Source organism: Zootoca vivipara, chromosome 6 (assembly GCF_965207765.1).
Source record: "Zootoca vivipara chromosome 6, rZooViv2.hap1.1, whole genome shotgun sequence".
Classification (NCBI taxonomy): Eukaryota; Metazoa; Chordata; class Lepidosauria; order Squamata; family Lacertidae; genus Zootoca; species Zootoca vivipara.
Window position 1 is genome coordinate 68,076,581 of NC_142589.1, and position 12,386 is coordinate 68,088,966.

At 47.4% G+C, this 12,386-nt stretch overlaps 1 protein-coding gene across 1 annotated transcript; it reads left to right on the forward strand.

The window, feature by feature from the left end:
- The first annotated feature begins 761 nt into the window (after positions 1-761).
- On the forward strand, positions 762-9,404 carry LOC118086748 (trypsin-like). Its single transcript, XM_060276450.2, has 5 exons — positions 762-874; positions 2,596-2,749; positions 5,863-6,116; positions 7,623-7,759; positions 9,065-9,404. Exons 1-5 carry the CDS (start codon positions 826-828, stop codon positions 9,215-9,217), a joined length of 747 nt encoding a protein of 248 aa, XP_060132433.1. The 5' UTR covers positions 762-825; the 3' UTR covers positions 9,218-9,404.
- Positions 9,405-12,386: the final 2,982 nt, after the last annotated feature.

A 12,386-nucleotide genomic window follows, 5' to 3' on the forward strand; every position in this document is an offset into this window, starting at 1 on the left:
AGAGGGAAAGGGGGAGAGATATGACATGGATTGGCAGTGTTTATCAAGGGATTTCTCTTGGCCCTAACTAGAGATGCTGGGAAATGAACCTGGGATTTTCTGAACACAAAGTTGGTTCTGAGTTACAGCTCTCCCCCCGCATATCATTGTGCCAGGAAAAAAAGTCTCTTGTTCAACTTCTGTGCACATCAGGATGCTGTTTCAAGGTGTTCAGGAGCAGGATGGAGAGCAATTTTGGCAACACATCTGCTCTGCCACTGAGCTTCAGCCCTTCCCGCATGCTTTTCCACTGAGTCACGGCGCCTCCCAATCTTAGGAACTGCTGCCTTACAAACTCCCACAAAGCTGCCACAAGCGGCGCTCTCTACGGCCAGTTTTCAAAGCCCTCCCTTGGTGCCCAAGCTATGCCAAAAAATTTATCGGTGTTCTTTTGGGGGGATAAAGACTCCTAGGAGTGTTTGATTTGTAACACAGAACACAACTGCTTTATAACATGATCACAGGACATCCAGAAACAATTATTCTGATATGATACTATGCCACACTGAAATGTTCAAATGTTTATTTGATTGTCCTTGAATCTTCCTGCCACACTTGCCGTCCTCCCCTGCCACACCCTTTGAGAACCGCTGCCTTAGACGATGCAAAGCATGCAGCTGTGGCTCAAGAAAAAAAGGTCTGGACTCTGGAGCCACCTGAGCTATCCAGTCCAATGCAAAACAAGCGAGTCCTCCTGGTTATTCTGGATAACAAATGTTTGGCTCTCCTCCCTCTGCAGGACAAGTCCTGAGAGGTCTCCAGCCACTCTCCACTCTGCTTGTGACAATGGCAGGCATGAGGCAGCTGGCTGTTGCATTGCTCCTTGTCTCTGCTGGTAAGTGTAAAGTGCGGGCACAGCGAGGGGTAGGGTGGAACCAGTGGCCTCGGGGTGGTGTTGGACTCCAGGTCCCATCAGCCCCAGACAACTTGGACAGTGATCAGGAATGATGGAGGCTTCTAAGCAGAGGTTGGGTGGCCATCTGTCAGCTTTAGCTGAGATTCCTGCATTGCAGGGGGTGGGACTAGATGAGCCCTGGGGTCCCTTCCAACTCTACGATTCTATGATAGGGTTGTGGCCCACCAACACCTGGAGGGTTACAAGTTCCTCACCCTGTTCTCCACCTGAAGCTACAATTTCCAGAGTGGTTAATAATAATAATAATAATAATAATAATAATAATATTTATTATTTGTACCCCACCCATCTAGCTGGGTTTAACATTCAATCCCTCTTCCCAGGGGATTCTGAGAACTATAACTCTGTGAGTACCTTTCCAAGCACAATTCAAAGTGTTGGTGCTGACCTTTAAAGCCCTAAATGGCCTCGGTCCAGTATACCTGAAGGAGCGTCTCCACCCCCATCATTCTGCCCGGACACTGAGGTCCAGCTCCGAGGGCCTTGTGGCAGTTCCCTCACTGTGAGAAGCGAGGTTACAGGGAACCAGGCAGAGGGCCTTCTCAGTAGTGGCACCCGCCCTGTGAAACGCCCTCCCAACCGGAGGTCAAAGAGATAAACAACTACCAGACTTTTAGGAGACATCTGAAGGCAGCCGTGTTTAGGGAAGCTTTTAATGTTTAATAGATTATTGTATTTTAATGTCTGTTGGAAGCCGCCCAGAGTGGCTGGGGAAACCCATCCAGATGGGCGAGGTATAAATTATTATTATTATTATTATTATTATTATTATTATTATTATTATTATTATTGGATAGCGGCATCCTAGCAACTCTCAGCACCATTAACAAACTACAGTTCCCAGGATTATTATTTGGGGGGGGGAGTGCTTTAAATGTATAGTGTAGGTGGGGCCAATATTTCTCTTGTCAGTTTAAAAGGAGCACCATGCTCACTTTTCTGGCTTTTAAAAATACCTCACAAGAAATTCCAGCAGGAAGTGATGGATTGGAGCAGATAAGGAGTGCCCCCTCTCTCCGTGAGGTGTAAGGACTGAGGAGCAAAACCCTGGCTAGATAATATCTACCTGTATATAAGTTCTGGAAATGCTCTGCAAAAAGCAGTTGTAAAGTTCACAATTGAAAATACCATTGAGTTGCGATTTCAGCTCTGCAGCGCCATCTGGTGTCAAAGTGTTATAATACATTTTGACTAATGTGCGTCTGAGTTCCCCCCCCCCTTTTCTCCAGCTCTTTCTCTCCTACAGCAAAAAGCATCCTGGAACTGGAACCACCTGATCCACTAAAGATTCCATAAAAATGGCTAAAAAGCAGGAAGGGCCTGAAGCCTGATTGTTCCCTCCCTCTTCCTCAGAATCTCCAACCCTACTTTAAATAATTTACTGGCTGGAATAGAGGGACAGTGTGACATAGTGGTTAGGGCATTGGACTAGGACATAGGAGTTCAGGCTTCAAATCCCCACTCAGCCCAGAAGCTCACTAGGTGAGCTTGGGCAAGTCAACTCTCAACCTAACATACATCGCAGGGTTGTTGTGCATAGAATACAGAGATGCAGAGAACCATATATGCCCCTTGGAGCTCCTTGGAGGGAAAGTAGGATATACAGTAATGCAATTGTAATGTTGATGTGTGTTTTGCAGTGTGCACCCAAGATGACGAGGGAAGGATCATTGGAGGCTATCCCTGCCTCCCCCATTCTCAGCCCTGGCAAGCATACCTGACTGGCACATACACTTGCGGGGGGACTTTGATCGCTGACTCCTGGGTAGTCACTGCTGCGCACTGCTATGGTGGGTGAGTCTGACCATGCACCGGAAATAGTCTTCTACTGAGTCCAGCTGGCCCATCTAGACCTGCCCAGACGACTGGGTGCACATCACCAGGGACTCAGGGCAAAGATGTCTGACCCTGCCTTGCCACAACCCTGAAATTTCTTTAATGGAAGATGCTGGGGGGGGGGATTGAACCTAGATCTCCTGTATGACAAGTATGTGCTCTGTCACTGAGCTTTAATCCCATTCAAAGTGAGAAGAAGAAGGGACGGCCATGTGCCAGTTTGATAAGAGGACAGCCCTCATTTTGAAGGGCTGTCAGATAGGGAGGGGTGGCTCTTTCCGTTTCTCGTTCCCCTCCCCCGTCTTAAATTCAGTCCTACACCTTTATGCAGCAATTTGCAGAAGGAAGGAAGGAAGGAAGGAAGGAAGGAAGGAAGGAAGGAAGGAAGGAAGGAAGGAAGGAAGGAAGGAAGGAAGGAAGGAAGGAAGGAAGGAAGGAAGACTATGGTCGATGGTCAGGGATTATGGGAGTTGTGGTCCAGCAAAATCTGGAAGGCCACAGGTTCCCCATCCCCGCTGCAAGGTTTCTTACCATTAAAATCCTGCTGAATCAACCATGTGATGAAAAAGACATTGCTGAGAGCAAATGCAAAGCTTTTGCAAATAGGTCAGGCAGAGGGTCGCATTATATGCAGGCAAACAGCGCCATCTGGTGGAGTGATTTTTTACATCGCAAATCATTGCATTATTATCAAAAGGCTTGCTGGGTTTGGAATACAGTATTTCATAGAAACATGGCGTGCTGCAGTTTGCTACGTATTGGAATGACTTTCAGAAAGAAACCATTTTCCCACAGAGGTGTTCCAAAGCAAACATTTTTAAAACTTCCTATACTACATGATTTGGCTTCAGGATTTAGGGTGGTGACTTTTCCTTCCCTCTTTCTGCAATTTTCACTGGGATAGGAAGCAGCTGATGATGGGGAAAAAAAGTCTCTCAAAGCCAATTTTGAACTGGAAATAAAGCCACAGTTGCTTTGCAGGCGCAGATCTAATTTTTGTGGGTGAAGCTGTCAAATTTGCATTGGCTGCAATGCACATTTGACATTCCACCTGTGTTCTTATGCTGTAGCGAACTATCTCCTGTATCAGTCTGCCTTGGCTTTAAGAACAGCCTCAGAGGTTAGGACCAACCCTACTGTTAGGCAGAGTGAGACGGCTGCCTTAGGCAGCAGATGCAAATCTGGCTTCTTAGTCTCCTTCTAGCCCAGTTCCAGGACAAGACTGCCAGGTTATTGTTGCTTCAAATCCACACACCTTGATGACCATACATGGAAACAAAATCCATATCCGGAAATGGGTTTCTTCTTCCAGAAGAGCCCATCCATCTCCTCAGCAGGCCACACTGCTACAGCCAGCAAGGTACACATGCCATATATTTAAAGGTAAAGGGACCCCTGACCATTAAGTCCAAGCATGACCGACTCTGGGGTTGCGGCACTCATCTCGCGTTATTGGCCGAGGGAGCCGGCATACAGCTTCCAGGTCATGTGGTCAGCATGACAAAGCCGCTTCTGGAGAACCAGAGCAGCACACGGAAACACCGTTTACCTTCCCACCGGAGCTTTCGAACTACTTTCGAACTGCTAGGTTGGCAGGAGGTTCGAACTGACGTGCTTTCGAACTGCTAGGTTGGCAGGAGCTGGGACTGAGCAATGGGAGCTCACCTCGTCGCAGGGAATTGAACCGCCAACCTTCTGATTGGTTTAACCCACAGCACCACCTGCGTCCCCTGCGTCCGCCATATATTTAAAGCACATTTAAAGAACTCCCCCTTCCCCCAAATCCTGGGAACTGCAGTTTGTTAAGGGTGTTGGCAGTTGTAGCTCTGCAAGGTGTAAACTACAGTTCCCAGAATTATTTAGGGGAAATTACAGGTAGGTAGCCGTGTTGGTCTGAGTCGAAGCAAAATAAAAAAATTCCTTCAGTAGCACCTTAAAGACCAACTAAGCTCATACCAAAATATAAACTTAGTTGGTCTTTAAGGTGCTACTGAAGGAATTTTTTTATTTAGGGGAAATTAATTTGCTTTAAATATGCAGAATTCATCATGCGAAAGGCTGGGCTGGATGAATCCCAAACTGGAATTAAGATTGCTGGAAGAAATATCAACAACCTCAGATATGCAGATGACACAACCTTGATAGCAGAAAGTTATGAGGAATTAAAGAACCTTTTAATGAGGGTGAAAGAGGAGAGCGCAAAATATGGTCTGAAGCTCAACATCAAAAAAACTAAGATCATGGCCATTGGTCCCATCACCTCCTGGCAAATACAGTAGAAGGGTAAGAAATGAAGGCAGTGAGAGATTTTACTTTCTTGGGCTCCATGATCACTGCAGATGGTGACAGCAGTCAGAAATTAAAAGACACCTGCTTCTTGGGAGAAAAGTGCTCACTGGAAGGACAGATCCTGAAGCTGAGGCTCCAATACTTTGGCCACCTCATGAGAAGAGAAGACTCCCTGGAAAAGACCCTGATGTTGGGAAAGACTGAGGGCACAAGGAGAAGGGGATGACAGAGGACGAGATGGTTGGACAGTGTTCTCGAAGCTACGAACATGAGTCTGACCAAACTGTGGGAGGCAGTGGAAGACAGGAGTGCCTGGCGTGCTATGGTCCATGGGGTCACGAAGAGTCGGACATGACTAAACGGCTAAACAACAATAACAATGTGCTTTAAATGTATGGTTCATTCACAGCCATAATCTCTAGCAGCCCTGCTGGCTCCGTTAAGACTATTCTTGACTAATCCTTGATCTTACAATCAAGAATTACAGAGCTGTAAGTGGTGCCTCAGACGATGTGCAGACTTCACCCTGCCCCATTTCCCCCCCACACACACAATGCACTTTTAAAAATATTTATCATATTGTGCACTTTAAAAAAAATATTGATAATATTGTGAACCTACTCTGGGAGCTTTATTCTGCGAGCAGAAAAGCCAGGGAGGCAGGGAGAGCAATGTGTTGAATGATTTACTGATGGCATACAGTACTCTGGTTATGAGCCAGGGACAGCATGTGCAGTGGTTCTCTCTGTACAAACCAGCTTTCCTTCTCTCCTGTTGCCTAGCAATATAATCGTGCGGCTGGGGAAACACAACCTGGCGATCCGGGAAGAAGGGGAGCAGACCCGGAGGGTGGTCAGGTACTTCCGCCACCCGGGTTTTAACCCCCGTACCCTCAATAATGATGTCATGATGCTGAAGCTGGAGAGGCCAGTCCCCTTTACGCAGAATCTACACCCTCTGGAGTTACCGAGAGGCTGCTCTGCCCCTGGGACCATGTGCCTTGTATCTGGCTGGGGCACCCTCACTACGCCACAAGGTATACGCACGAGCGCAAAAGAACCAACTCTTTTTGCTCACCTTTATTGCACAGCTGGGGGACCACAGCTGGGGGAGCCCTCCCTCATCCCTAACCATTGGCTGTGCTGGGCTAATGTATGGTTGCCACGTGTCCCCTTTTTCCAGGACAGGTCCTCTTTTTCAGGGGTAAAATTTCTGTCCGGGTGGATTCTTTAAATTTTCCAAAATATGTCTGGCTATACTTTCTGGATGAGACATAAGACACATAACTAGTGCTTTCCTCTTCTCTTCTCCTGCCACCCCCCCCCCCCTTCGGCAATATATCACAGCTTCTATAGCCTACATATAGCAGGGGTATTTAAAATGAGAGTCATCATAGCCGTCCTCTTTTTTGCTCTTCAAAACACGGCTGCCCTAGCTGATGGGAACTGGGATCCAGCAACATCCGGAGGGACAAAGGTTCCTCAGCCCTGCCTTAATGCGCCGGTTGCCAATGCGCTGCTCACAGGCACACCTGCAACTGCAGAGGCCTTCCCTGGTGCACAAAGGGGGGATTAAATGTTGCACTATGCTGCTCATTCAATCATTGCAAGCATCTCACGGAACAATCTCCCCTCCCTCTACATCCTGTTCTGTGGGTTCTCCCCCCCAAAAAAAACAAAAACCTAGAGCCAATTTCCAGGGGCACATAGGAGTGGGGTGGGGGGACTTATTGTGCAAGTGGTCGTCCTTGTATGGGCTTTGACTGGTGGGACTCATTAGCTGAATCTTGCACAAGATTAATTCTGAAAGAAGCCCCAAGCCTAATTGTTACGTCTCTGTGTTGGAGGTCCTGGAAAATGCAGCTGGGGAGAGAAGATTCATTCTGCAGGAAGATGGCCTTTCATTAGGTTTGGGGAAAAGAAAGGAAAAAACCCACACACGCTTTTCTCCAGCCTAATTATTGGCAGGAAGAAGAGTGTTATATGCATGCGTGTACTATATGGGGTGCCCCATGGCAGATGCTCCAGTTTGCAAAAGTTTCCATGGGCCTGTAAAGGTTGGTAACCCCTTAGAGGTCCTCCAGGCCATCTGCTTATACATCCTGATTTGCTTGCATAGTGTTTCCCAAATGGTAAGATCTCCTCATTCTTGAGAATTTGTTCTGGTTTATTTACAGGGTGGGTTATATGTCAACAAGCATTCACCCCAATTTGCTGGCCAAGTGTTTACACGTCTTCTCGTTAACCATTCGTCCACCCCACACTTTTCAGTACATTGCCTGTCACTTTCCCAACTGCAAAAAGCACAGCTTTTTAAAGATAAGTGGATTTGCATGTGCTAAAGCGACAGAACACTTCGATCCACTTTAACCACACAGACCTAAATTTCCTGGCATGCGCTTGAACCAGTACTGCAAAATAGTGACAGTCCACAGGCACCCTTCGTGCACAATCAGAAAATCTCTCCTTCATTAAGCTTTGCGGATATTTTGGACAATGAGCAGCTATTAAATGGGGGTCGTGTGGTGTTGTCTTTTCTACAGCCACTTTCCCAAACATCCTGCAGTGTGGCAACGTCAGGCTTATCAGCCCAGAGAGATGTGGAGCTTCTTATCCTAACAGCATCACGAATGGGATGGTCTGTGCTGGAGTACCAGAAGGTGGAGTGGATGCCTGTCAGGTAGGATGGAGACATGGCTTTGCTACCAAAGGCCATCTAAAGAGAATCTCTCTCCCCCCCCCCTCCATTCTTGCGTGTTCTCATCCTCAGTGCCCATTCTTCTGTGTCATGCCTTGTCCTTGCCTCTTGGCAATGCATGCCTCATGGGCTTGCAGATCGGAAGGCTGGCAGTTCGAATCCCCACAACGACTGCTGTTGCTCTGTCCCAGCTCCTGCCAACCTAGCAGTTCAAAAGCACAACAGTGCAAGTAGATAAATAAGAACCGTTGCAGTGGGAAGGTAAACGGCGTTCCCGTGTGCTCTGGTTTCCGTCACGGTGTTCTGTTGTGCCAGAAGCAGTTTAGTCATGCTGGCCACATGCCCCGGAAAGCTGTCTGTGGACAAACGCTTGAAAGTGAGATGAGCGCCACAACCCCATAGTCACCTTTGACTGGATCTAACTGTCCAGGGGTCCTTTACCTTTTACCTGTCCCCCTCACCCTGGCCCTCCTGCTGACGCCATCCTTTTCTCTCTCTCTCTCCCATCCATTGTTGTGCAATTATCTATCCAGCTTGCTTTCTCCTGCATTTTATTCACTGTGCATGCTTTCATGTCTTATCAATGATGCCAACCAGGGCAGGACTTTGGGGCAGACACCTGGGATCACACCTGAAGGGCAGCATGTTGGCCACTCATAGACTATGCTTATATTTAGTACCAGCGGTTTGCTGGTGCCCAGTGAAACTTGAAGGGCAGACCAGCAGTAGGTGGAGCCAGCGTCATAGAATCATAGAGTTGGAAGAGACCACAGGGGCCATCCAGTCCAACCCCCTGCCAAGCAGGAAACACCATCAAAGCATTCTTGACATATGCCTGTCAAGCCTCTGCTTAAAGACCTCCAAAGAAGGAGACTCCACCATACTCCTTGGTAGCAAATTCCACTGCCGAACAGCTCTTACTGTCAGGAAGTTCTTCCTAATGTTTAGGTGGAATCTTCTTTCTTGAAGTTTGAATCCATTGCTCCGTGCCCGCTTCTCTGGAGCAGCAGAAAACAATCTTTCTCCCTCCTCCCTCCTCCCTCGTCAATAACTGGCAGGACCACCACACACACATACCCCAACTGGCTGCAAAGTAAGATGGCAGGCATGTGGGGACCGGCTGAGGGTACCCTGGTGTTGGTGGGCGATGCTTCATTTGCCCTGGCGGACCAGCGTGCCATATCAATACAGCACTGTTGTAGTCAAGTGCCCTGCCCTGCTACAGTGCTGCCCCCTGTAGGCCGGATGGACGCAATGCAATGTCAAGAACTGTGCTTCCTTTCACAGGGCGACTCAGGTGGGCCTCTCGTCTGCAATCAGCAGCTGGAGGGGATCGTCTCCTGGGGCATGGAGAAATGTGCCCAGGCCAACCGGCCAGGGGTTTACACCAGAGTATGCAACTATGTCAACTGGATCCAACAAATCATGTGGAACAACTGATCCCGAGGAAAGAGCTCGTCTTATCCACATTGGTGTTCCGGCAATAAAAAACAATTACCTTTTTTCGGGGGTGGGGGTTAAAGTCTCTCTTTCCATGAATTCTGCAAATATATATGCGTGTGTATTACAGCCAGTGGTGGATAGAACAGGATTGCTTCCCCTGTTTGAAATAAATGTATATATTGGGCTCTGCTTGTTTCTCTCCTCTCCAGTGCAATGCTTTAAACCCCCCCCCTCCCAGCAACTTCTGGAACTAATTGCAGAATACTCAAGAGACCTTCATGACTTTGCTGGTCGGAAGTGCATTACAAGTGCATGAGAATGTAGGGTGTTCTTTCAGAAGCTATCACCAGGGGGACCTATCATTTTACTGTGCTGGGAAGAACATATTGCAGGCATCCCCAAACTTCGGCCCTCCAGATGTTTTGGACTACAATTCCCATCATCCCTGACCACTGGTCCTGTTAGCTAGGGATCATGGGAGTTGTAGGCCAAAATATCTGGAGGGCCGAAGTTTGGGGATGCCTGACATATTGGTTAAAGCAAGTTTCCAGACCCAGGACCCACTTTTAGTCCAAGGATGCATTAGGGAACCCATTTCCTAACCTTTTCCTATACATTTGCATGTGGTAGGGCTACTACTACTACACGGGTGGCGCTGTGTGGTCTAAACCACAGAGCCTAGGGCTTGCCGATCAGAAGGTTGGCAGTTCGAATCCCCACGACGGGGTGAGCTCCTGTTGCTCGGTCCCAGCTCCTGCCAACCTAGCAGTTCGAAAGCACGTCAAGTGCAAGTAGATAAATAGGTACCGCTCCGGCGGGAAGGTAAACGGCATTTCCGTGCGCTGCTCTGGTTTGCCAGAAGCGGCTTAGTCATGCTGGCCACATGACCCAGAAGCTGTCTGCAGACAAACGTCGGCTTCCCTCGGCCTATAGAGCAAGATGAGCGCCGCAAGCCCAGAGTCATCCGCGACTGGACCTAATGGTCAGGGGTACCTTTACCTTTACCTAGGGCTCCTGTGGGGACCCACTTCGGATCAGGCTGTGACCCACAAGTGTAGAGCTTTCCAAACTTTGCATGTTGGTGACGCACCTTTTAAGACAGGCATCATTCCACGACACAGTAATTCAGTTTCACTAGCAAACCGAAGGTTAAACTTAACTTTTTCCCCAAACCATGGGAGGAGCACAGGGAGTGTTTGCGCAACACACCTACACACTGCAGCTGACACACGATTGTGTCGCGACACACAGTTTGGAAAGCTCTGCTTGAGTGGCTCCCACCCAGCAGCTGAGCCAGTGGGTTAAAGGACCAACAGAGAAAAGGTGACTCTTATGTACGGGTGTCAGAGGATTTTGACCCAGGCTAGATTTGCTGTGACTCCCCCAACTCACTATTCATATATTAAAACATTATTAAATTTGTATACCATGGTTCATCCAAAGAGCTCAGGGTGGTTCACAGCATAAAAATACCAAAAAAGCACAAAATACGTAAGAACAAAAACAAAACAATGCCACCCCCAACTGCCATCCTCAGAATGAACCAAAAATTTGCCATTTAGTCCATCGAACTTAACAAGGTTTACTGCCCCCCCCCGCCCCCCATTTTAAACAGTGCAAAGCTGCTTGGAGCAGCTTCAAAGTGCAGTACCTCTGCAGTGCAGGGTAAAAATACTTTTTAAGATGCTGCAGGAAGAAACAGCACTTCCTGTGTAATTCAATACACAAAGGTCTATTGTACATACAACAAAATGGCTACCCTCATCAATACAGGAGCCTTGGTTCACTAATACTGTGCTCCTTATTTGCATATGTGTTTATGACTGTTTAGACGTGTGAACTTTTCAAAGGATTTCCCTAGAATTCTCCTTTATAAATCCACAGATATAGGACAAGTCCTAAGTCCACCTGCATATCCAGGACAGGGAGGAATCATTCACCCCTCAACTTATGAGGGTGATGTAGACATGTTGGTCCTGTATATTTGCCTAAACACGTTCTTGTGTTACAGGTAGGTAGCTGTGTTGGTCTGCCGTAGTCGAAACAAAATTTTAAAAATTCCTTCCAGGAGCACCTGGAATAAAATAAAAAAATTCCTTCCAGTAGCACCTTAGAGACCAACTAAGTCTGTCATTGGTATGAGCTTTCGTGTCATTCGGGATAACAGTGGGAAACGGCTTTAAAAACGGGGATTTCCCGCGAAAAACAGGAGACTTGGCAGCTATGCCTCAAGGGCACCATTGATGACCCTGGCTTAGAACACATTTCAGAGTATTTTGGAATATTAGACCACTCCTCTTTTAGACGGTTGTCTCCCATAAATATCTCTTACCAGAAATATTGTGTGGTTGCATTGGGTGGCTGCTACTAGGAAGAAAAAGCATCCATTCTTTAATCCTAACTCCCAAGGGGCCGTTTTTTTCTTGGTGTTCTATCAATTGTCACCAGTAGTAGGCAGATTGTGGTGCACAGACAAGCTTGTTCAACCTCAGAATTCCTCCCAGTGTGCGACTCCATTTGCTAGTTCCACACTTACCACACAAAACACACACTGCCAGCCCCATATGATGACAAGGCTTTGGGGCCCACTTTGCAACTGAGAAGACCAGTCAGCCAAGTGGTGTTCTCCCTTTCTCCACGACTGTCCTTGAACAGAGACAGCTTATGCAAACAAATTGCACACTTCTGAGGGGCGGAAACTGTGATTAGTTAGAGTGCCTGCACAGCTAAGAAGTGTGTATAATATGTAAGTTTGTGAGTGCCAAGTACAGCCTACTTTGTCAGATGCCTCTAACAATGCATTCTAGTCCACAAAACTTAATAAATCACCCCCCCCCCAAAAAAGTCACACACACACACACCCAAAGTCACCTCAAATGTAAAGGATGTTGGCCCACAAGAAACATTCCAAAGCCCACTAGGGCAAAGCCCTTATTAAGCACCAAAAACGTCACAAAATAGACCCAAGCCAATTCCCCATTTTCCCCCCAACACAGAAGATGCACTGCTTCAGCCAGGCAGTGAAATTTACTTCTTTTTAATCAGTGTAAATTCATTTGACTGACTTATGATACTGCCAGTTTACTGGCAATCAGCAGAGCAATCTGCTTTCAACTTGAACCTGCTCTATACTCCTAAAGATTATGACAGCTGCCGCATTTCCACC